The sequence below is a fragment of the Podarcis pityusensis genome (assembly GCF_964106645.2).
Source record: "Podarcis pityusensis genome assembly, chromosome: 16".
Classification (NCBI taxonomy): Eukaryota; Metazoa; Chordata; class Lepidosauria; order Squamata; family Lacertidae; genus Podarcis; species Podarcis pityusensis.
This window is the reverse complement of record NC_138041.1, coordinates 21,758,697-21,783,078: the sequence shown is the minus strand read 5'-3', so window position 1 is coordinate 21,783,078 and position 24,382 is coordinate 21,758,697. Positions and strand designations below refer to the sequence as shown.

The 24,382-nt window shown below is 48.1% G+C and overlaps 1 protein-coding gene across 2 annotated transcripts in view; it reads left to right on the top strand.

The window, feature by feature from the left end:
* Positions 1 to 868: 868 nt before the first annotated feature.
* Positions 869 to 24,382, top strand: part of DTX1 (deltex E3 ubiquitin ligase 1) — a 60,529-nt gene continuing 37,015 nt past the window's right edge. The window contains exons 1-2 of one of the 2 annotated variants that reach the window (XM_080986322.1): positions 869 to 994; positions 1,835 to 3,190. In XM_080986322.1, coding sequence (XP_080842448.1) covers positions 2,932 to 3,190 — 259 coding nt within the window. In that variant the 5' untranslated portion in view covers positions 869 to 994; positions 1,835 to 2,931. Of the gene's footprint in view, positions 995 to 1,311; positions 1,406 to 1,834; positions 3,191 to 24,382 lie in introns of those variants that run through there. The other variant, XM_080986323.1, reaches the window with a different exon arrangement.

Below are 24,382 nucleotides of genomic sequence, written 5' to 3'. Positions count from 1 at the left end.
ACATAGGAACAACAGAACATCAAAAGCTGCCTTGGACCAAATCAGTTGACCACCGGTTCAGCTCAGAGGGCAGAGCATAAGACTCTTATCTCAGGGTCCTGGGTAAGGGCAGAAGATTCCTGCATTGCAGGGGGTTGGACTAGATGATCCTCAGGGTCCCTTCCAACCCTACAATTCCATGATCTCAGAGCCTTGTCTACTCTGACTGGCAGCAGCTCTCCAGGGGTCTCTCTCAGCCCTACCTGGAGATGCTGGGGATCAAGCCTGGGAACCTGTTGCATGATGAGCTACTGCCCTGCACTGTGTACTGAATCAGCCCCTTGGTCCATCTAGCTCAGTATTTCCTACACTGACTGGCAGCAGCTCTCCAGGATCCAGACAAGGGCAACATTCCTAGCCCTGGCAAGGAATGAACCTGGGACCTTCTGCATGCAAAACAGATGCTCTACCTACTCAGCTAAGGCCCTTCCCCCAACCATCATTGGATGCTGGGGTCCCAGAACTCTGTGACCCTCCAGTTGCTATTGGACTCCAACTCCCATCAGCAGCAGCCAACAGGGCCGTGAAGCACGGGTGATGGGAGTTGGAGTCCAGCAGGAGGAAGAGGGCCACGGGTACCCCATTCCGGGGGTAGGAGCCTTTAGAAGAAAACCCATTCGACCCCGGAAGCCTCCGGCTCGCTCCCGGGGCTGTTCGTTTGGCGGAGGGCGAGAACGGCAGCGCGAGCGCTCTGTGCATGTCCAGAGGCGCTCTTGACGCTTTTCTTTCACAGGTCCCGGCGCTTGTTTGAAACCTGGCCTGGATCCAGATAAGGTGGGAGGAGGGGAGAGCGGGAGGGAGAGAGGAAAAAAAAAAGAGAGAGAGAAAGGACCGGCTGGCTGCGGTTTCTGGCCGCCTCCGTGGGAGGGGCGAGGGATTCCCCCCCTCCCCTCCCCTCCGCTCGTTCCCACGGCTGCATCCAGCCTGCGCCATCCGGAGCTGGTCGCGGTACTAGGTAGGTAGGGTGGCGGGGTGAGGGACGCGCGCCCACCTGGAGGACAGGTGGCGGGGTGGGGTCTCTGCGGCAGGACGAGGCAGACCCCCCCTCTTCAGCTGCTGGGAGAAAAGCGATCTGCCCACCCCCTTTCTCTCCCTCCCCCCCGCCTCTAAAAAAACCTCCTCTTGACACTCTCTCTCCAACAAACGAGGCGTTTTTACGCTGGGAACCGGGAGGGGTGAATGGAGCTGTGGGGAGAGGGAGAGGGGAGGAGGCGATTTCGCGGCGGTGTGTACAGAAGCTGATTGGGCCCCTCTTGGTTCCCCCCCCCCCATCGTTCTCTCACCAGCACCCCCTCCAGCAGCGAACGGCTGCCCCCCCTCCCCCAAATTCTCCTTTGTGTCTGGCTCTTAGAATTTCACCAGCCAGGTAAGAAACAGCTGGGAGTCCTTTCTTCTTTTTGTCGCCCCCTCCCCGCCCGCATCTTGATGCATTTTGGGGCATCTTGCCCCCACCGCCGCCTGTGTGATGTGGACAGATTAGCAAGGGAGGGGGAGAGAACAGGAGATAGCATCCAGGAACCCTCCCCCAACCACCCAAGATATTTCATTCTACCAGGCAAGACAATGGGCAGGTTTGGTTTATGGAGGGGGGGTGGGGGGAGGGGAGAGGGTGCCAGACTGGCAGATAGACTGGCAGATCCAGCCACCTACTAGACAGATCATAGCGGCAGGAGAGGAGGTGCCACCACTGTTACCCGCTTGCCATAGGAAGGGGGGGGGGCGTCGCTGGAGAGAGGAGAGTTTCCTCCTGACGTGAATTCATCATCCTTATTGTGGTTCCTTTTTCCCATTCCAGGCTGGCTCCCTCCAGTCCTTGCATCAGGCAGAGTCGAAGGACCAGACCGAGCTGCGGAAAACAAGGATGACACAGCCTAGGCTGGTGGCGGGGGCGACCCCCGAAAGCCGGTGGGCTCTCCCCTGCCTTCTGCTCCGCTGCAGCCCTCTGGTCTAAAGCAAGCAGCCTCTTGACCTGGGTCAGCAGCTCTCGCCTGTCGCCACCGCAGGCCTCTGCCCTCCAAACCCTGTCCTACTAGCCTGTTGTTGTGGCAGAGACGGTGAGGACTCTGCCACAGCCTGGCCAGAGGTTGGATCAGGCCCCATTACCTGCAGAAAGCTTTGCCCTCCGAGGCCACAGGATCCTACGCAAAGGGTCAGTCTTCTGTCTCCATTTCTGCAGTGGGGGTCCCTAGAGCTGAACCTTGGAAGACCAGGTCAGACTGTGGGAAGCGTTGAGGAAATATCAGGGGATGGAAGCAAGCTGGGCTGCCTGAAAACAAGACCAGGAAGGGAAAACAGGAGGAGAGTCTGCTGAGAAACCTTGGAGGCCTTGAAGGAAAAGATTGGAGCTCTTCATTCCAAGAGAAGGAGGTCTTCAGTCACCAGACTGAAGGCACACAAGGTGAATATTAAGATCTTCAGTGCCCCTGTCTGTAGGCGAAGCTCAGAGGCCTTCGCTCCACCGGACCGAAAGCACACAGAAAATTCACAGGCTTCCCCAATAATTTGGGAGACGTGTATTCATTGATAGCAGCCTCTGTCGCCATCCTCAATGGTGGCCTGAACATCTCAGCTGGTCTGCTGTTGTTGCCATTTGGGGCGATTGAGACATTGCTCCTCATCGACACGTAGTCAGACGTGCCGCAAAAAACAATAGTTTTCCAACAAGACTGGCTCGCCCTGAAGAAAAGGTCACAAGCTCTCATCCTGCAAGGAGTGCGTCTCTTTCTCTGTGTTCCTCAAGCCCCAGGTGACCTGGCTGTGGTAGGAGATGCAGTCTTCAGAACTGGGGATCGCACTCTGAGCCCCACAGGCGCTCCCAAACTAATGAGGGGGAGGGCGCCCAGCTGGTGACCCCCGCCTGCCTCTCATGCCAGGTCGGCAGGGTCGGGCACCATGGCGCAACCTGGCACAGGGACCCTGGTCTTGGCGAACGGTTGGGGCTTCCCTCCCAATAATGTGGCCCGTGTCGTGGTTTGGGAGTGGCTGAACGAGCATGGGCGCTGGCGGCCCTACACGGCGGCCGTGTGCCACCACATCGAGAACGTCCTGAAGGAAGATGCCCGGGGGAGCGTCGTCTTGGGGCAGGTGGATGCCCAGCTGTCTCCGTACATTATCGACCTGCAGTCGATGCACCAGTTCCGTCAGGACACAGGTAAGGCATAAAGTCACGCTGCTTTGTCCCCTTTGAGAAGGAGGGAACGTCATGATGACTTTGGGGGGGGGGCTGATGCTGTCCTGGGTCTGCACTGGGTAGAAACAAGTGGCAACACTTTTAATCATAGAATTGTTGAGTCAGAAGGGGACCCTCAAGGATCATCCAGTCCAACCCCCTTGGATGGCCAGCCAAGCTGTGTTTGAAAACCTCCAACAGAGGACAGTCCGCAACCTTCTGAGGCAGTCAGTTTCACTGCTGAGCAGCTCCTCCCTTCAGAAAGTTCCCTCTAATGTTTAGTCGGAATCTCCTTTCTTATCATTTGAAACTGGTGGTTCGGGTCTGGAGCAGCAGAAAGCAAGCTTGCACCATCCTCCATGTGACAAGCCCTTGAGATATTTGGAGATAGCTATCATATCTCCTCTCAGTCTCCTCTTCTCCAGCCTGAACATACCTAAGTCCCTCAAACTATTCCTTGTAAGGCTTGGTTTCCAGACCATTGAATATCTTGGCTGCCCCCCACCTGCACGTTCCAGCTTGCCAATATCCTCCTTAAATTGTGGTACCCAGAAATGGACGCAGGATTCCAGGTAGGATATGAGCAAGACAGAATAGAATGTACTCTGACTTCCCTTGACCTGAACACTATACTGCTGTTGATGCCGCCTAGAGATGAAAAAGCTTTTTTTTTTTGCTGCTGCTGCTGCATCACACTGTTGACTCTGGGTTGAGCACTTTCTATCGCAAGTGGAATCTATAAATATCTGCCAATTGCATAGAAAAGCAGCACATTGGGGACAGGTCTATGCTGGACCCCTATTCCCTGACATGCTAGATTTCTACATGCACGGAGGTGTATCCCCCCCACACACTCCAGTTTGGAAACATTCAAACATTTGGGCTTCCCTCTGCAATCTGGAAGTGATACAGTCTGACTCAAGCTTCTGTTTCTTGATTTTACTGATTTTATAAGTTGGCCAGAGGTTCAAAGGTGGAAGCTGCTCTGGAAACAACTTGGGCTGCTAATATCACCAAGAATGATGTGTATGTGTGTAGGATTTCAGGCTTCTTGAATTTGCTTTGGGTTGTTTTGTTTTTTACTAGAACACCCCCCAAATCTATCTATCTATCTATCTATCTATCTATCTATCTATCTATCTATCTATCTATCATTCAGAGTGAAGTGCAAAAGGCAGACACATGCCCTCCAACATTTCTCCAATGAAAATAGGGATGTCTTATTTAATAATAATAATAATAATAATAATAATAATAATAATAATATCCCAACTGTCTGACTGGGTTGCCCCAGCCACTCTGGGCAGCTTCCAACATATATAAAAACACAGCACATTAAAAAAAAACTTCCCTATACAGGGTTGCCTTCAGAGGTCTTCTAAAAGACTTCTAGTCACTTATCTCCTTGGCTTGGGGATTGCCTAACTCTGTACCTTCCAATATTTCTCCAGTGAAAATAGGGATGTGCTTAGGAAAAGCAGGACATTCCAGGATCAAATCAGAAACCGGGACGGCCTCTGTCCCTGAAAAATAGGGACACTTGGAGGGTCTGCCTGAGATGGTTAGGATGAAAATGCAGAGGGAGGTGCCTCTGGTCACATTCTTGGCCTGAGGGGTTTGTTTTCGGGACTAGCGATGAGCTGAGCCCGGAGTCCTTTCTTCATTTCAGCCGCCTCCTTTAGGCAGGGGAAAGTTGTTGTCGTATTGCTGCCGTTGAACCGTGGGGAGTCAGAAACCCGCTCTCTCAAAGGGCTGCGTTGGCTACCAGCTTGGATGGCTTTAAAAAAGGACTGGGCAAACTCTAGAAGGGGGGGGTCTCCACAGCCGCTAGCCACAATGACTCCGCTGCCACTGTCAGATGCGGTGAATGCCGGACAAGTGGGGGAGCGTTGTTCTTATGCTCAAATCCTGCTTGCATCTGGTTGGCCACTGTGAGAACGGGGTGCTGGACAAGATGGGGCCATGCTCAGATCCAGAGGGCCTCTTCTGATGTCCGTTATGATCTGCAAATATATCCTGATTTACTTTCTCTTCACCCCTCTTTGCCACACAGGAGTTGATTTGAAGTGGGCTTCATGTTTTCAAAACACAGCTCTCTAATCTTTTTCTAAGCACCTCAGACGTTTCCGGGTGGGCAATCAACTCAGGGGAAATTGAACTGGAGTGAGGGGCAGTGATCTGGCTACTGGATAGGATATTAATTTGGGGGAATAAATTATTTTGAGATTACTAGGAGGGTCATGGCTGAGGAAAGCTGAAGAGCAGCGGGATTTATTTGGAGCAGGTTCCGTCAGGAAATTCACTGGGGGTAAATAAATTGCAAAGGAGCTGATCTAAGATGGCTGGCAAACTAATTGAAGATTTTATCTGGGGCAGTTTGGACGGCTTGCCTTTGGTGACATTTAACATTCTATATTTGCATAGATATGCATTAGCATATGCAAACTTTGTGGCTTGCCCTGTTGGTGTGTAGCTCCAGAGTCTTCTTTTCAGTGCCAGGGCCAGAGAGGGCATGTTACTGGGCAGAGTATTAAAATGCAAGTAAATGAAATAAATAAAAGGCAGGAGTGCCTCTGGGGAAATGCAGAGTGCTTTTTGGCTTACTGCTGAAGATGTGCCCTGAGTCTCCATGTGTCTGATATGAGCTCTAAGGGTGAAGAGCAAGGGTGGGAAATATTTTCCAGCCTGAGGGCCGCATTCCTTGCTGGGCAACCTTCTGGGGGCCACCTGGTGGGTGGAGCCAGAGGCAAAAGTGGGTGGGGCAATGGATCTAAATGCTACTTTTGTACAGTAGGCTAATTTCTGCACACATCCCTGCCCACCCTTTATCTAGCCGACCAAGAGGCCTGGTCAGAGTTCAAGGACACATTCCAGCCAGGCAGAAACACTTGAGGAGGATGTGAAGCAGGGCTGGTGAGGGGCGTGGCCTGGGAGAAGGGGCGTGGCCTGGGGAGAGTGCGAAGGGCCTGATAGAGAGAGCCAACTTTGGTCCCTGGACATGAGGATACACATTCATGGTGCAGAGGCAAAAACAAAGAAACCAATTTCATCCAGAGTCAAGCTCCAGCATATGCATATTCAGTAATGCTTCTGAATACGAGTTGCTGGAAATCTCAGAGGAGGGGAGAGGACTCTTGTGCTTGGATCCTGCTTGCAGGTTTCCCACAGGATTCTGGTTGGCCACTGTGAGAAAAGGAAGCTGGACTAGATGGGCCACTGGCCTCACCCAGCAGGGCGCTTTGTATGTTCTTCTGCACCACTGAGCCAGCGTTCGAAATTCACCAGGCGCATTTTGCACCTCGCTATTGGCCACTTGCGACCAGGTAAAGATGACTGGGTGCCAGGAAGGCTCCTGACCTCTCCACTCTTTCGAGGTGCATGCCTGGGGGTCCTTGAATCTTGACTCTTTCCACACGCTAGCAACACATCCTGTAGCGAATTCTATCATTATAGTCTATCTGCAGTCAGAATGAATTTCAGGAACCAGAAGGTTGTGTTGAAAGAAATAGGTTTTTCGAGCCATCCGGGCCCAAAATGGCAACTAAGCATTCCGTTTTGGCGACTGCAACCCCAGTTTAAGGAGCCATTTGGCACCCAGCTTATATATCTGAGTTTCTAACACTGTGCTGAGCCTGTGCTTCTGTTTTTAGAGTGTAGTACTAGGAGGAGAAGGGACGCAGGTGGCACTGTGGGTTAAACCACAGAGCTTAGGACTTGCCGATCAGAAGGTCGGCGGTTCAAATCCCCGTGACGGGGTGATCTCCCATTGCTCGGTCCCTGCTCCTGCCAACCTAGCAGTTTGAAAGCACCTCAAAGTGCAAGTAGATAAATAGGTACCGCTGCGGCGGGAAGGTAAACGGCGTTTCTGGGCGCTGCTCTGGTTTGCTATAAGCGGCTTAGTCATGCTGGCCACATGACCCGGAAGCTGTACGCCGGCTCCCTTGGCCAATAAAGCGAGATGAGCGTCGCAACCCCAGAGTTGGTCACGACTGGACCTAATGGTCAGGGGTCCCTTTACCCTTTACCTTTACCTTTACTAGGAGGAGCGCAACCCAAATCTTTCATTCTCCCTCTCTCTGCCTGACCTACCTCTCAGGCTTGTTGTGAGAATAATTGTTGGTGGGAGAAAACTGTAGCTCTTGCCTTTTGCTCCCTGGAGGAAGAGTTGGGCAAAAATGATACAAATAAAAGGCCTCGTGATCTGGCGTTTGTTCACCACTCCCTTCCCCCTCCTCCCCACACAGAGTTGAGCCAAATCAACAGAGGCGTTTGTTTTCCTTTTGCAACCCAGGTGCTGTAGAGATCCAGAGGGACCTGGGTGTGTCATCTCCTGAGCCTCCAGTGAAGGCCTTTTGATACCTTAGCCTAGAGACAGCCGGCTTGTTTTTTTGTTTAAAGAGAATGGGAGGCAGTGCAATAAGGAAATCCGCTTGTTGATAAGGACCTGCCAAGCCAGTCGCCCCCATTCCTGTACTTAGGCCACGAGGGATTATATTCTGAAGCCACACAAGACAGTTGCCTTGCTGCCGCTCAGCAGGGTTAGGCTGGATGGGAGTCCAACTGGGACCCCCTTATACGAGTTCAGCTTTGAGGCTGTTGGTGGTTGGACAGTTAGACATGGGAGTCATGGGTTTGTTATGAGAAAAAAAAACTGCTCCCTTTCCCTTATGGGGTATTCCAGAACCTGCATAGAGTCCTTGAGGGTTCCCTGTTGCTAGGAGGAAACAACAGAGGCCAACCAGAGTACAGTGAAGGGGGAGAAGTATTTGATCCCCTGCTAAATTTGCCTGGTGGCCACCTACAAGAAACGTCTGACCTCTGTAACTGCCAACAAGGGTTTTGCCACCAAGTACTAAGTCACCTTTTGCAAAGGGATCAAATACTTATTTCACTCATTATAACGCACATCAGTCTCCAACTTTTGTCTTCTGGGTTTCTGGAGGTTTTCCTGTTGTTATTCTGTCTCTCACAGCTACAATAAACCTACCATTAAAATTATGGGCTGGTCATTTCTTCGTCAGAGGGCAAATGGGCAAATTTAGCAGGGGATAAAATACTCCCCTCCCCAGTGAATATTGAGAAGCAAAGCAGCTAGTAAGCCTGATCTTTATGGAACTGTTGCAGCTGGGTCCCCACTCCCCACATGCAGGAGGGAGGAGAACCCTGAGCAATGGCACACAAGCCCTTATATAGACTTTTGAAATTGCCCACCCTGTAGCCCAAGACTACCACTCCCAAAACATCATGCATACATCACAGAAGGAGGCGGTCTACAGCAGAAATCCTGTCTGCCAGGATACCTGATGATGGTCACTGATTGCATTACCTGAGCAGCCTGGCCATTCTGTTGTGATGGTTAATATTTTAGTTCCTGAGCCCAGGTCACAGGCTCACCCTATTCCTACGCAAATATGCTCTTAAAACAGGATTTGCAAGCAAAAAGACAATGGGAAGGCTTTCCCCATTTGCCTCCCTTACTGCAGAGGAACATTTGAGGTCATTGGGAGAGTCAAAATGGCTTCAGGATTGTTCTCCTGTGCTATTTCAGACACATGGTTTATACAGTTAGATATGTGTGCATTTATGAATATTCTATATTTGAGACCTTAAAAGTCTTATAACAGGTTCAAATCCACTCTCAGCCAGGAAACTCACTGCGGGACTTTGGGCCAGTCATTTCATAGAATCATAGAACTGTAGAGTGGGAAATAGGGCTGCCATACACCCAAATTTCCCTGGACATTACCGGGATTTCAAAGGCGGAATTGACGCTTTGTCCTGGATCTTGGGCAAGTCAATGAAAAAGTGTGGGGTTTTTTTGGCGTTTCTGTAACAGCTTTTGGGGTCTTCCTAAAAAAAAGTTCAACAACTTTCGGGGCGTCCTGGTTTTTCACTTATTGAAATATGGCAACCCTGCTGGTTAGGGCCCTCCAAGGGTCATCCAGTCCAACCCCCTGCAATGCAGGAATCACAGCTAAAGGAGCCCTGATGGATGGCCATCTAACCTCTGTTTAAAAGCCTCCAACGAAGGAGAGGCCACCACTTTCCAAGGAAGTCCATTCAAACCGCTCTCAATGTTACTTAATGTTTAGTCGGAATTGCCTTCCTTGTAATCTGAATCCATAGGTTCAAAGTCCTGCGCTCTGGAGGAGCAGAAAACAAGTTTGCTGCATCTACCGTGGGACAGCCCTTCTTATCAGCCTAAGCTACCTCTCAGGGTTGTTTTTAGGGGCAATTGAACCTGTCTCATCTGTCCCATGTTAAGTTCAGTTGTCCACATTTTCACATCCATTTGCAGTTGTTGTGGTTGTTTCAAAAGCCCCCATGAAAATTCACCAGCATTTTAGCATTATCCCGTGCCCCCCCCCCCTTATTACTCCTGAATCTTCCACATTCAGCTTCCTTTTACCTCCACAAGTTCTAGGGCTATTACAGAGGGAGAAAAACAGACCCTCCACGTGTCCCTATTTTCCAAAGACACCCCAAATCTACAGAAGCTGTCTCAGTTTTTGATTTGATCCCAGTAGGTCCTGCTTTTCCTTAGGATGTTCCTATTTTCATTGGATAAATGTTGGAGGGTATGGAGTTATGCAACCCCCAAGCCAGGGAGATAAGTAACCATACAACCTTTAGAAGACATCTGAAGGCAGCCCTAGATAGTTTTGTGATGTTTTTATATGTGTTGGAAGCCGCCCAGAGTGTAAGTATTAACATTATTATGCAATAGGACGTCCCCACTTTCATCGGAGAAGGGTATGCAAATTCTGCACCAGTCGAAGTTTCCAAACTGTCCTGGGAGGCAGCCCTGCATATAACGCGTTGCAGTAATCTATCCTCAAGGTTACCAGAACATAGAGGGCAGAAGTTAGGCTATCCCTGTCCAAATAGGGGCGCAGCTGGGCCACCAGCTGAAGATGGTGGAAGGCACTCTTGTGCCACCAAGGCCACCTGAGCCTTGAGGGACTGCAATGGACCCAGGAGTTTTCCCCAAGCTACATACCCACTCCTTCAAAAGGAGTGTAACCACATCAGAAGCAGGCAACCTCCCATCCATAAGGCAGCTTCCCTATGTTCTTATCAGGTTACTCCACACCCAGAACATAAGATGAGCCTGCTGGTTCAGGCCAATGGCCTGTCTAGTCCAGTATTCCATTCTTACAGCAACTACTGAGAAGCCTGTAGGAAACCTGCCAGCAGGACCTGGGAGCAAGAGCCCTCTCCCGTCCTGTGGCTTCCAGCAACTGGAATTCCTTTTTTTAAAAAAGTTTTTTATTGATACAACAAGAAAAAAGAAAAAAAAACACAAATACCAAATTACACACAAGAACACATAGACACATAATTTTCTTAGCAAACATTAAAACATCTATTGGTCTTAACACTAAAGACCCAACTTCCCGTCTATTCCATATTTCAAATTCATATTACTTATTGCCAGAACACACTTTTATCATGATTAAACTTATTCTTAATAAATCTAATTTCTTATATCTACCTTGCAACCATTACTGAAGTTCCTCAAATGCTGCAACAGAATTTAAACTACTGTATTTATTTTTCAGATATTCTTTAAAAACCTCCCATTTTGAAACAAATTCCTGTTTTGATTTATTCTTTATTTTTTCTGATAAACCGTCTAATTCTGCATATTCTGTCAGCTTTTGGATCCAATCTTGTATAGAGGGGATTTCATTACTCTTCCATTTTGCGGCGATCAAAACTCTAACCAGCAACTGGAATTCCAAAGCATTTTGGACTCCAACTGTAGAGGCAGAGCATAGCCATTGTGGCTAGTAGCCAAAAACAGCCCTCTCCTCCATTATTTTCCCCAGTCTCTTTTAAAGCCCTCTATCTAGGCAGCTGCCTCCTGCAGCAGGGAGTTCCGCAGTTTAACGATGCATTGCATGAAGAGCTCCTTTCTTTTCTCTGTCCTGAATCTTCTCACATTCCACTTCGCTGGATGGGTTCTGAGAGAGGGAGGAAAACTTTTCTCTGTCTACTTTCTTCATGCTACGCATCATTTTAAACATGAACGGAGGGCAAGCTTCCTTGGCAGACCACTCGCCCGTTATCACTAATCGATAAGTTGGGTGCGCTCCAGGGCGAAGTGTCAGTTCAGGTGGCAGAATGGAGAGGCCTAGCAGGTTTGGCCAGGAAGCCCCTGAAAGGCAGCATCTGCGTCAGCCTTATTCAGGAGTTTGTCGTCGTCCCCCTGCATGTATTTCCTCACATGGGTGGAGGGAAGATTAAGGATGAGGTTGTCAGCAATGCCCCTTTGTCATATACTTAACAGCCTGGCCCTGCTGCCCTCCATGCCTTGGGGCTTCATGTCTGCAGGCGGGGAGCTGTCTTAGTTTGTGGGCATAATTTAGTACCCTGGTACTCCTCTAGACTAGACTAGAGGGACGCTGGTGACGCTGTGGGTTAAACCATAGAGCCTAGGACTTGCCGATCATAAGGTCGGTGGTTCGAATCCCCGTGACGGGGTGAGCTCCCGTTGCTCGGTCCCTGCTCCTGCCAACCTAGCAGTTCGAAAGCACGCCAAAGTGCAAGTAGATAAATAGGTACCGCTCCGGCGGGAAGGTAAACAGTGTTTCCGTGCACTGCTCTGGTTTGCCAGAAGCGGCTTAGTCATGCTGGCCACATGACCCGGAAGCTGTACGCCAACTCCCTCGGCCAATAAAGCGAGATGAGCGCCGCAACCCCAGAGTCGGTCACGACTGGACCTAATGGTCAGGGGTCCCTTTACCTTTACTCCTCTAGACTGTGGTTTGGGGGAGAGCCTACCTCACAGGGTTGTTGTGAGGACTGGTGGAGGAGGGGGGAAACCAAGCGCACCACTTTGAGCTCCTTGGAGAAAAAGTGTGATGCAAGCACAGCAAAGAACCGAAATTCAAATTTCTTTGTGTCTTAGTGAGCAGCTATCTATCAGATGTCAAGGAGATAAAGAACTACACAACTTTTAGAAGACATCTGAAGGCAGCCCTGTATCAGGAATTTTTTAAATATTTGATGTTTTTTATATGTTCAAAGGCCTCCAAAGAGACTGGGGCAAGCCAGCCAGATGGGCAGGGTATAAATATGGTTGTTGTTGTTGTTGCTGCTGCTGCTGCTGCTGTTATCCACGCTCACCTAAACACAGTTATCCTTCAAAATTTGCCCTTCTCTGAATTTTGTGGTGAAGTTCTCCAGCCGGACGGTGTTTACCCAAAATGCTATACTGGGGGTGGTAGAAGAACAAATACATTAGTGAAAATAACATATCACATTAGGGGAAAGTGGCTTGCAAATTTGGAAAACATCTTGGAAATGAAGAGAGTTCAAACATGCTCTGATGTTGCTGCCTTTGATTCTGACCTGTTCATCTCCCCGGGGTATCTCAATTACATGGTCTCATTAACATCCTTCCTCCTGAGGCTGCAGGGAGATTCTCCTGGATCTCTGTGTGTTTCCAGCTCTGTCCCTTTCTCTCTGTGGAAGGCTCCGTGCTCCTCCATCCAAGCTTTGAATGGAGGTGCTATGTGAAAATAACAAATAGTAATCCATCAGTCAGGGTGGGCCAGTCTGCTGGGTTAATATGAAGGAGCCAGGAGGGAAAAATTGATGGTGAACAGATGGAGGATCATGAAGATGGGAGACGGCTCTTGCAGGCTTCCCTTTGAGGAATCTATGTGGGTATTCCTCCTGACACATCAAGGCTAAAACATGGTGTAGTGGTTAAGAGTGGTAAACTCGTAATCTGGTGAACCGGGTTCGATTCCCCGCTCCTCCACATGCAGCTGCTGGGTGACCTTGGGCTAGTCACACTTCTCTGAAGTCTCTCAGCCCCACTCACCTCACAGAGTGTTTGTTGTGGGGGAGGAAGGGAAAGGAGAATGTTAGCCGCTTTGAGACTCCTTCGGGTAGTGATAAAGCGGGATATCAAATCCAAACTCCTCCTCCTCCTCCTCTTCTTCTTCTTCTTCTTCTTCTTCTTCTTCTTCTTCCTTTGGGAAGCAGAATTGAGAAAGTTACTAGTGGTAAGAACTCCCAACTACCATAGTTGGAAGCACTGTGTCTCTGAATAGCAGTAATCTCAAGTTGGGAAAGTTGGGTGCTGGACCAGGTGAGCCTTAGGCCATCCGGGAGAGCTGCCCTTATGTTCTCATTCATCATTCTCTCCTCAAGGAGCTTTAAAATGGGATTAGACAAATTCGCGGAGGATAAGGTGATCAATAGGAGAAAAGTACTCATGGTAAGAGCGTTTCCACCCCCATCGCTCAGCCCAGACCCTGGGGTACAGCTCTGAGGGCCTTCTGGCTCACTGTGAGAAGTGAAGGTACAGGGAACCAGGCAGAGGGCCTTCTCGGTGGTGGCACCCGCCCTCTGGAATGCCTTCTCATCCGAAGTCTTCTAAAAGTTGCCTCATTATTTATCTCCTTGACATCTGAAGACAGCCCTGTATAGGGAAGCCTTTAATGTACGATGTTTTGTTACGTTTTTATATCTGTTGGAAGCCGCCCAGAGTGGCTGGGGCAAACCCAGGCAGTTGGGCGGGGTGCAAATAATAAAATGATGATGGTGGTGATGATGACCAGCTACCATAACTATGTTCTTTTTTCTTCTTCAAAGAATCTTTATTAGTTTTTTAATTAGATACTCCACACACACATATTGTATTACATTTATACTTACTCTTCAGAGCTGACTTCCCTCATTCCTTCTTCTGGTTTTTTATATCACATATAATTTTATCGCATTATTTTCTTCCATTTTGTATATTGTTATTCATTTTCCTTATTTGTCCATAGTATATCCATAAACAAATAAGTCCTCATGTTTATACAATTCTTGTTGTCTGTCTGTATTCATTTACAACTACTGTTAGTTATATTAGTTTCCTGATACATTTTGCTTCTTATTATTTTCATTATCCATCACTTTTCTTAATCTTTCCTGTTATGAGGTTTATTTCCACTATTTCATCTGGTTTCACTATTTCATCTTATCTTTCCTATATACAACATAATTTTTTCCCATTCTTTTTGAAATGTTTCCTTGCCCTGTTGTCAAATTTTCCCTGTTAATTTGGCTATTTCTACATATTCCATTAGGGGTGCGGATGGTGCTGTGGGTTAAACCACAGAGCCTAGGACTTGCCAATCAGAAGGTCGGCGGTTCGAATCCCCGTGACGGGGTGAGCTCCCGTTGCTCGGTCCCTGCTCCTGCCCACCTAGCAGTTCAAAAGCACGTCAAAGTGCAAGTAGATAAATAGGTACCGCTCTGGCGGAAGGTAAACGGTGTTTCCATGCGCTGCTCTGGTTCGCCAGAAGCAGCTTAGTCATGCTGGCCACATGACCCGGAAGCTGTACACTGGCTCCCTCAGCCAATAAAGCGAGATGAGCGCCGCAACCCCAGAGTCGGCCACGACTGGACCTAATGGTCAGGGGTCCCTTTACCTTTACATATTCCATTATCTTCTGTCGCCATTCTTCTACTGTTGGCAATTGCTCCCATGGCTATGTTCTACCTCCCTCGTTGGAGGCATTATGCTTCTGAATACCAGTTGCTGGAGACCACAGGAAGGGGAGAATGGCTGTTGTGCATCATGGACCATGTTTTCAGGCTTTGCAGAAGTATCTGGTTGGCCACTAAGAGAACAGGATCCTAGACTAGATGGACCACTAGCCTGATTCCAGCCAGACTCTTATCTTCTTAAGAACCTGATTTTTCTTCTACCCACCCCTAGCTAATGTCTGGAGTTTGCCAGACAGGAGTTTGCCATTGGCCTGATCCAGCAGGGCTCTTCTTATATTCTTCGGTGGGGAAATGGCCAAATTTGTCTAAAGCAGCCTCAAAGAATGGTTGAGTTGGAAGGACCCCTGAGGCTCATCATTCCTGCAATGCAGGAATATGCAGGTGTCCCTACCGGGGATCAAACCTGCAACCTTGGCATTATCAGTGCCCCACTCTAATAAACTGAGCTATACTGTCAGTAGCTGAGGCTCTCCAGATCTTTTGGACTTCAGCTGATGGGAGTTGGATTCCAAAACATTTGGAGGACCCAGCGTGGGAAAGGCTGGTCTAAGACAAGCGTGGGGGACTTGGGGAGCTGCAGATCCAGATCCAAGTTGGAGTCCATTGGACTCCAACTCCCATCAGCACCAGCCAGTATGGCCCAACAGCCAGGGGATGCTGGGAGTTGAAGTCTGGCAACATTAGGAGGGCCACAGGTTCCCCAGTGCTGGTCCAGAAGGAAGGAAATTCTGCTTGAACGGAGCTCCCACCCTTGGGCAGTTGGAACTTTTTATTTTTCCATTTTGCTGCAATTTGGAACTTGGCCACTTGTGAAGGAAAAGCAGCCAGCTTTCTTTTCTGATCTGCAGTATTCCTTCCTGGCTCATAACATCTTGGACTGGTTTTAAAATTTGGACAAATGAGTTCACTCTGCTGTTTGGGATGAGGGTAATGCATTTTACGCATCATTTTCAGACGACTGCTGTAATTGTGTTTTTTGTGCGGCTTCTCTTAACGCATGCAGAGCTGTTGCAAAAGCTTTTGGGCTAGGTGGCCAGGTATGGAAAAAAAGGAGAAATGGTTAAGATGTGAGCAGTAAAATGTAATAAATACATAAATAATCTTTAAAAAGCTGTTAGGTTCCTGTAAACTGCAAACCCTAAGCACTATTTAGGATTTAGCATGCAGGGAGTTGGACTAGAACAGGGTTTCCAAAACTTGGGCCTCCAGCTGTTTTTAGACTACAACTCCCATCATCCCAAGCTAGCAGGACCAGTAGTCAGGGATGATGGGAATCGTAGTCCCAAAAACAGCTGGAGACCCAAGTTTGGGAAACCCTGGACTAGACAAGATGCTTCCTATCCAGTGCAGCCAGAGTTGCTTCTGAGGACCCATGTGGAGATGTGGCTTGGGTGAGTGAGTGTGGCCTTGGGTGGGTGTGGCCTGTGGAGAGGGCGTGGCCTGGGAAGAGTCTCCAGGGCTGAATATCGAAGCATTCTCTTCCTGAGGGGCTGAAGCTTTAGCTCAGGGGTCAGCAAACTTTTTCAGCAGGGGGTTGGTCCACTGTCTTTAAGACCTTGTGGGGGTCCGGACTATATTTTTTGGGGGGAAATGAACGAATTCCTATGCCCTACAAATAACCCAGAGATGCATTTTAAATAAAAGCACACATTCTACTCCTGTAAAAACACCAGGCAGGCCCCACAAATAACCCAGAGATGCACTTTAAATAAAAGGACACATTCTACTCATGTAAAAACACGCTGATTCCCGGACTGTCCGCTGGTCGGATTTAGAAGGCGATTGGGCTGGATTCAGCCCCCGGGCCTTAGTTTGCTTACCCATGCTTTAGATCCCTGATCTTGAAGATCCCAGACTGCACAATCCCGTCAATAGAAGCCTCCCAGCTGCCCTTGCAAAACTATGGTTATGTCCACACCAAACCTTTAAAGTTCATAGCTTCCCCTAAAGAATCCTGGGAACTGTAGTTTGCTATGGGTGCTGGGGACGATAACTCTGGGGGGACTACAGTTCCCAGAATTCTTTGGGGAAAACAGTGTGCACTAGATGTGCATTAAGTGCTTGGTGCAGATGTGAAGTTGATGCGGCAATTGCCCTCATTTGCCCTCTTTTTCTCTGCCTTACTAGAGTTTAGCGAAAAATCAATGGGGTTTAAAGTTGGAGAAATGCCCTGGCAGTTTGACGGGGCGTTGTTTAGTGTGCTGAGTTAATATTTTGCCTCCGGGAGGACCCAAGCACAAAAGCACTCTCACCTCCTGTGGCTTCCAGCAACTGGTATTACTGCCTCCGACAGGGACAGTGGGTTCATTGTGGGACTTACTCCCAGGTAAATGTGCCTCTAATTAGAGCCTTAGCTAAAATCAGCCTCACAAAGGACTGAATGGCAACATCACCGGTAGCATTCTTATCAGCCAGCGTTGTGGTAGTGTTGTGCAGTGGTCAATGCATCAGACTACAACTGCAGAGACCCGGGTTCAGATCCCACCCACCCCCCGCCAGCCACTGGAGAACCTTAGACCAGTTGGTACCTTACAGGGTGGTTGTGGTGATGAAATAAAGGAGTATGCCTTGAACTCCTTGGAGGGGAAAAGGAGAGCGAAAATGCCCAAAGCAAAAACAGCATTGATCAGGATTTCATAGAATCATAGAATTGGAAGGGACCTTGAGGGTCATCCAGCCCAACCCCCTGAAATGCAGGAATCTCAGCTGTGATGAAAGAAAGAAATTCAGAAGTTTGGGGGCTCCCTTCAAAAAAAGAAACCCGAAACTTATTTGGAGCCGTGGGAAGGGGATACGGTGCCCTCCCTCTCCACCAACTTTTAGGACAGGATATTTGAGCTGAGGGCGAGGCTGAGGAGCAGAGAGGCTCTCTGCATGCGGCTGCCGGCACGGCAGGGAACGCATCTGGTGCGAGGAGAGTTGCAAGCGGGCACCTGAGTGCTGCATCGCTTCCGCTGCCAATATTGCAGGGGCTGCTGGCACGCTCCCTCTGAGCTTGGCTGCGAGGCCTGGGTCACCGGAGGAAGCTGCCAAGGGCTTGTTTTCAACCTGATGTTCTTTGGATTCCATCCTGAGCTCAAGTTCCAAAGGGAGATCACAGGATTTTAGAGCCCGAAGGGGGCTAACAGAAGTCACCTAGTCCACCCCTACCCCCCCACACACCTTGCTCTACGCAGGAACTGCAATGCAGGATGCAGAATTACAGGGTCCCGAAAGGAGGTCATCCAGCCTTTGCTCAAAAGGCGTGCAGGGAAGGAGAGCCCCAACACATCCTGAGGCAGGCAGTTCCGCAGTCCAAACGCCCTTTGTCATTCGGAGGTTTTGTCTAATGTTTAGCCAAACTCTCCTTCCCCACAGTTTCCATCCCCTTTTGGAGTCCTGCCCTCGAAAGCAACTGGACAAACATGGGAAGAGGCTGACCATCTGTCTCGATAGCATCTGCAAAAAAGAGGACAACTAAAGGTGGGGGCGAGGGGGGTGAGAGAGCAAATTGGCAAAATCATATCTCTCTCCCTGAAATAAGGGTTCTGTACTTGGTTCATACTTTCTTTCTTTTAGAGCACAAATTTAGAGTCATTCTCCCGTTCCCCCACCCCAGAACACCAACAAAGGACTTAAAACAGCTGATTTTGTTTTTTTAAAAAAACCAACAACAAATAAATTTATAAAATAGTTTAAAACGTTGCAGCGAACAAGCGAAGCAGGCCATAACATTAATCTTTTGGGAAAGCTCCTGCAAACGTGCTGAAGAGATTTTGCTAATCCACTGCAGTCTGTGACCTATGCAAATGAATTGTTTGACATAATTTTCTTCTGCTTTGCTGAGTAGGACAAAACACAGAGAGCTATGGAGGACACCAAAGCCCAACCCTCTAGAAATGTGTTAACTTCTATTCATTACATTTATATCCCTTTAAGGAGTTGAAGGTGACATAACATGGTTATTTGCTGGCCACTGCCATATTCATCTTCACAACAACCTTATAGGGTAGGCTAGATGAGTTGTCTTTGGCCTTCAGATGTGGAGCCCACTTTTAACTGAGGGATGTAAGAAGGCAGTGATTTCCCCGAAGACCTGTGCTTGTCAAAATCAGCACTGTTTCCCTTTTGCTGCAGTTCACTTTCTGCCAATGACTATACAGTGGTACCTCTGGTTGCGAACGGGATCCATTCCGGAGCCCCGTTCGCAACATGAGCAGAATGCAACCCACATCTGTTCGTGCGCGGGTCGCGATTCGCCACTTCTGCGCATGTGCGTGACATCATTTTGAGCGCATGCGCGAGCGGCGAAACCCGGAAGTAACCCGTTCCGTTACTTCCAGGTCACCGCGGGACATATCCTGAAAGAATGTAACCTGAACTGAACGTAACAAGAGGTATGACTGTATTGGCTGCTATTTAACATGACCTAAGTAATTCCTTACATATCTATCGCCACCTGAGCTCATTTCAGTGTAAAGTAACTGCCCAAACAATGTAAAAAGAATGGCATTAATTGTGCATTGTTTGTGGACTGAAAAACAACAAGAGCCAGCGTTTGTGTAGTGGTTTAGAGTGCTGGGTCTGGGAGACCAGGGTTCAATTTATTATTATTATTATTATTAGTAGTAGTAGTAGTAGTAGTAGTAGTGCCCCACCTATCTGACTGGGTTGCCCCAGGCACACAACCATGAAATGCTCACTGGGTGTCCTTGGGCCAGTCACGGTCTCTTTCAGGCATACTTTTGCAATCCATAAGGACTAGAAACTTGCTTTTTTAAAAAAATATGAGAGAGAGTGGAGGTATCTGAATTCCATAACTGTTTCTGGCACACTTTCACCCACCGTAACCTTGACTGTAAGCACCTACCGTATTTTGTGCACCATAACACTCACTTTTTTCCTCCTAAAAAGTAAGGGGAAATGTCTGTGCGTGTTATGGAGGGAATGCCTACAGGTGGCATGCCTACGGATTTTCCTCCTCTAAAAACTACGTGCGTGTTATGGTCGGGTGCGTGTTATAGAGCGAAAAATACAGTACTTGCTCCAGAATGTGGCCTGAAAGAATCGTCCATGAAAAACCTTGTGATGATGAATAATCTGGTTACAAGGGTCACCTCCAGGCCGAAGCATCCCTCCCGGTGGCCTCGATGCAGCAGCGTTTGCCTCGTAGGCCATCTGGCTTCCCTGGTCTTCCTCCTCCTCCTCCTCTTCCTCTTCCTCTTGAGGAGCGCTGTCTCAGCAAAATGCGCTGCTGCCTGATTCAATTCCTCCCCTTGTGCTAGGCAGGCTCAGAAGGCAGCTGATTAATTGCCGTAATTATGGTAATTAATCGGGCTGGACAAACGGGCAGGGAGAGCTTTTTTGCGGGGATGTGGGCGCCGAGTTGTGCGGAGGTGGACCAGAGCAATGTTCAGGCCAGGAGGAGGTTGTTTATGTGAGCTGAGCTTTGTGATACCTCCCCCCCAAGCAATAAGACTGGCGCTTTTTCGGTTGCCAACAGTGTGGGGGAAAGCACCTTTTTCAAATGCCAGCTCGCTGCTTCCATTGTTTAGGGCAAAACAGAGAAGTGGAAGGAGACATTGAGCAAACAAAACTACCAGCAGGCTCCCAGACTTTTACTCTCCACCCCCCCATTTCTCTTTTAATTTGTATGCCCCCTTTCTATATTACTGTACGCAAGGCGATTTGCAGCAGCAAAATATACGTCAAAGCTCACGCAGCTCATAATAATCCAACCCAGTACAAAATGAATAATAATCATAATGAACCGTAGCTTTAAAACAAACAACTTATATCAAATAAAGTAATGAAGATAATGGTACACAGTGGAATTAACTCTCGAAATATCAGCAAATAAAAATGTATCAGGAATTCACTCTTAACAAGTACAATAAATAGCTACTAAACTGTAATCAGTAAAAATAACAGCAAGTCACAATGCATAAGATGCCACGATACATGCAAAACCGTGTTAAAGGGTCAGATTGAGAAACAAAGACACAGCTTATGAAATTATTTATAATTTGCAAATAATTCTGCATGCAAAGTAGGCGCTCTGCCACTGAGGTACAGTAGTACCTCGGGTTACATACGCTTCAGGTTACATACACTTCAGGTTACAGACTCTGCTAATCCAAAAATAGTGCTTCAGGTTAAGAACTTTGCTTCAGGATAGGAACAGAAATCGTGCTCTGGTGGCACAGCGGCAACAGCAGGAGGCCCCATTAGCTAAAGTGGTGCTTCAGGTTAAGAACAGTTTCAGGTTAAGAACAGACCTCCAGAATGAATTAAGTACTTAACCTGAGGCACCACTGTACAGCACATCCGTTAGGAACATAGAAAACTGGCTTAGTGGTCCTTCCAGCCCAGTATTTCCTGCACTGACTGGCAGCAGCTCTCCAGGGTTTCAGTTAGGGGACATTCACAGCTCTACCTGCATATGGGATTGAACCCAGGACCTTCTGCATGCAAGGCAGATGCTCTATCTCTGAGCAATGGCCTTCCTTTAAGACCTAGGGACATAAGAAGCCACCTTCTAGGCAGTCAAACCCTGGCCCATCTAGCTCAGTATTGTCTACACTGACTGGCAGTGTCTCTCCAGGGTTTCAGACAGAGGGTGTTTTCCAGTGACCCTGGTCTCAGTTATAAATTTAAAAATGTGTTATAAAAATGTGGCACCAGAGGGCGCTGTAGAGCAGTGATACATTACCAATGGTAAATTGCATTGAGAGCTATGTTTTTATAGGGTTTCTCATCAGTGTAGATCCAGCCTCTATTTGGAGAAGCCAGGGACTTCTTGGATTCAAGCTGATGCTCTGCCCACTGAGCTATGGTGAGAGCAAGATTCTAGTCCTCAGTGTTCTGAATAAAGGGTGAAATAATAGGAGCATAGGTAAAGGTAAAGGGACCCCTGACCTTTAGGTCCAGTCGTGACCGACTCTGGGGTTGCGGCGCTCTTCTCGCTTTATTGGCCGAGGGAGCCGGCGTACAGCTTCCGGGTCATGTGGCCAGCATGACTAAGCCGCTTCTGGCGAACCAGAGCAGCGCACGGAAACGCCGTTTACCTTCCCACCGGAGCAGTACCTATTTATCTACTTGCACTTTGACGTGCTTTCGAACTGCTAGGCTGGCAGGAGCTGGAACCAAGCAACGGGAGCTCACCCCGTTGCGGGGATTCGAACTGCCTACCTTCTGATGGGCAAGTCCTAGGCTCTAGGAAGCTGCATTATTCTGAGTCAGACCTTTGGTCCATCTAGTTCGCTAATCTCTATATTGACTAGCAGCAGCTCTCCAGGGTTTCAGACAATAGTCTTTTCCTAGTCCTACCTGGAGATACTGGGGGTTGAACCTGCAACAGTCTGCATGCATACAGCTCCATATCTGAGCTGTAGCTAACAATGGGTAGATCTGCCCATTTTAGTTTCTCTACTTTTTCTATTCTTCCAATCTTAAATTCCGTTCTCCCCATCAGTTTGTGACTCCCAATTCCCAGAGTGATTTAACAATGAACCCCTCTTCCCAGAGAACTTTCTAGGTCTGTGAGAGGAATAAGGGATCCCCTAATAAATCTCAGCACCTTTACCAAATTACAGCTCCCAGAATTCTAATGGGGAAGACATGGCTGGTTAAAGTGGTATCACAGCGCTTCAAATGTGTGGTGTGAACATGGTCTAGGTGGGCCCTGAATCAAACTGCTTCTTCTCAGCCTAGCCCCCCATCTTCTATCTGCAAATAGGGATAATAAGTCTGTCTTTAGGTCTGAACAAAATGCTTGTTTAACCTGGAGGTGGGCTGTCTGAATTGTGCATTGCTTTGTAACGATTTATTGGGTCTCTGGACCGTAATAAAGATTGATTGATTGATTGATTGATTGACTGATTAATAATCACACTGGTCTACCTTGCAGGGTTGTTGAAAATGTTTTTAAGATGCAACACATGCCAATGTGCATCTCAAAGTGCTATATCAATGCTATTAGCGTTCATAGTTATTTATTACACTTGACCGCAGAACAGTGGCATTTGCACAAAGCATTACGTTCCTCACCAAAGATTTACTGGTTTTTAAGCAAACTTATTCTCACGGAACGATAGGCTTGGCAGTCGTGAACAGGAAGGGCTCACGGCAGACTTTCTGTTAGCAAGGCCAGTGATGACTCAGACCCAGGTTATGTCAACAACAAAATGAGGCCAGCTAGCAAAAACGAGGCAAACTCAGTTTCATGTGTCAGCAACACCAGTGATTTTGTTTCCCTCACAAGGACCCTGTGGAGGAGGATTGCTTGAGAGCATGTGAGAAAACCGTCCTAGACCCTCCAGATGTCCCGATTTTCCAGGGACAGCCCCCGCATTTACAAAAGCCACCGCAGTCAAATCAATCTACCATGCCCTCCAACATTTCTCCAATGAAAATAGGATGTTATAAGAAAAACTGCTCCCTTTTCCTTATGGGGTATTCCGGAGCCCGTATACGAGGCCTTAAGTGGGTTCCCTGTCAGTAGGAGAAAATAACAGAGGCCAACCAGAGTATATTGAGAAGCAAAGCGGCTAGTAAGCCTGATCTTTATTCAAGGAACTGTTGCAACAGGGTCCCCACTCCCCACACACAGTAGGGAGGAGAACCCTGAACAAAGGTGTGCAAGCCCTTATATAGACTTTTGAAATTGTTCACCCTGTAGCCCAAAACCATCATCTCCAAAACATCATACATACATCACAGAAGGAGGCGGTCTACAGCAGAAATCCTGTCTGCCAGGATACCTGATAATGGTCACTGATTGCATTACCTGGGCAGCCTAGGCATTCTTTTGTGATGGTTAATATTTTAGTTCCTGGGTCCCAGGTCATAGGCTCACCCTATTCATACACAAATACACCCTTAAGACAGGATTTGCAAGCAAAAAGACAATGGGAAGGCTTTCCCCATTTGCCTCCCTTACTGTAGAGGAATATTTGGGGTCATTGGGAGAGTCAAAATGGCTTCAGGATTGTTCTCCCATGCTATTTCAGTCACATGGTTCATATATTTAGATATGTGTGCATTTATGAGTATTTATCTATATTTGAAACCTTAACATTCTTATAGAGGGATATTCCCATTCCATAATGATATTTTTTACTATTTATACCCCACACATCTTATTGGGTTGGCCCAGCCACTCTGGGCAGCTTCCAACACATATAAAAACATAATAAAACATTAAACATTTTAAAAAACTTCCCTATACAGGATTGCCTTCAGATGGCTCGGGGATTGGATAACTCCATACCCTCCAACATTTCTCCAATGAAAATTGTTGTTGTTTAGTCGTTTAGTCGTGTCCGACTCTTCGTGACCCCATGGACCAGAGCACGCCAGGCACTCCTGTCTTCCACTGCCTCCCGCAGTTTGGTCAAACTCATGTTAGTAGCTTTGAGAACACTGTCCAACCATCTCGTCCTCTGTCGTCCCCTTCTCCTTGTGCCCTCCATCTTTCCCAACCTCAGGGTCTTTTCTAGGGAGTCTTCTCTTCTTATGAGGTGGCCAAAGTATTGGAGCCTCAGCTTCAGGATCTGTCCTTCCAGTGAGCACTCAGGGCTGATTTCCTTAAGAATGGAGAGGTTTGATTTTCTTGCAGTCCATTGGACTCTCAAGAGTCTCCTCCAGCACCAGAATTCAAAAGCATCAATTCTTCGG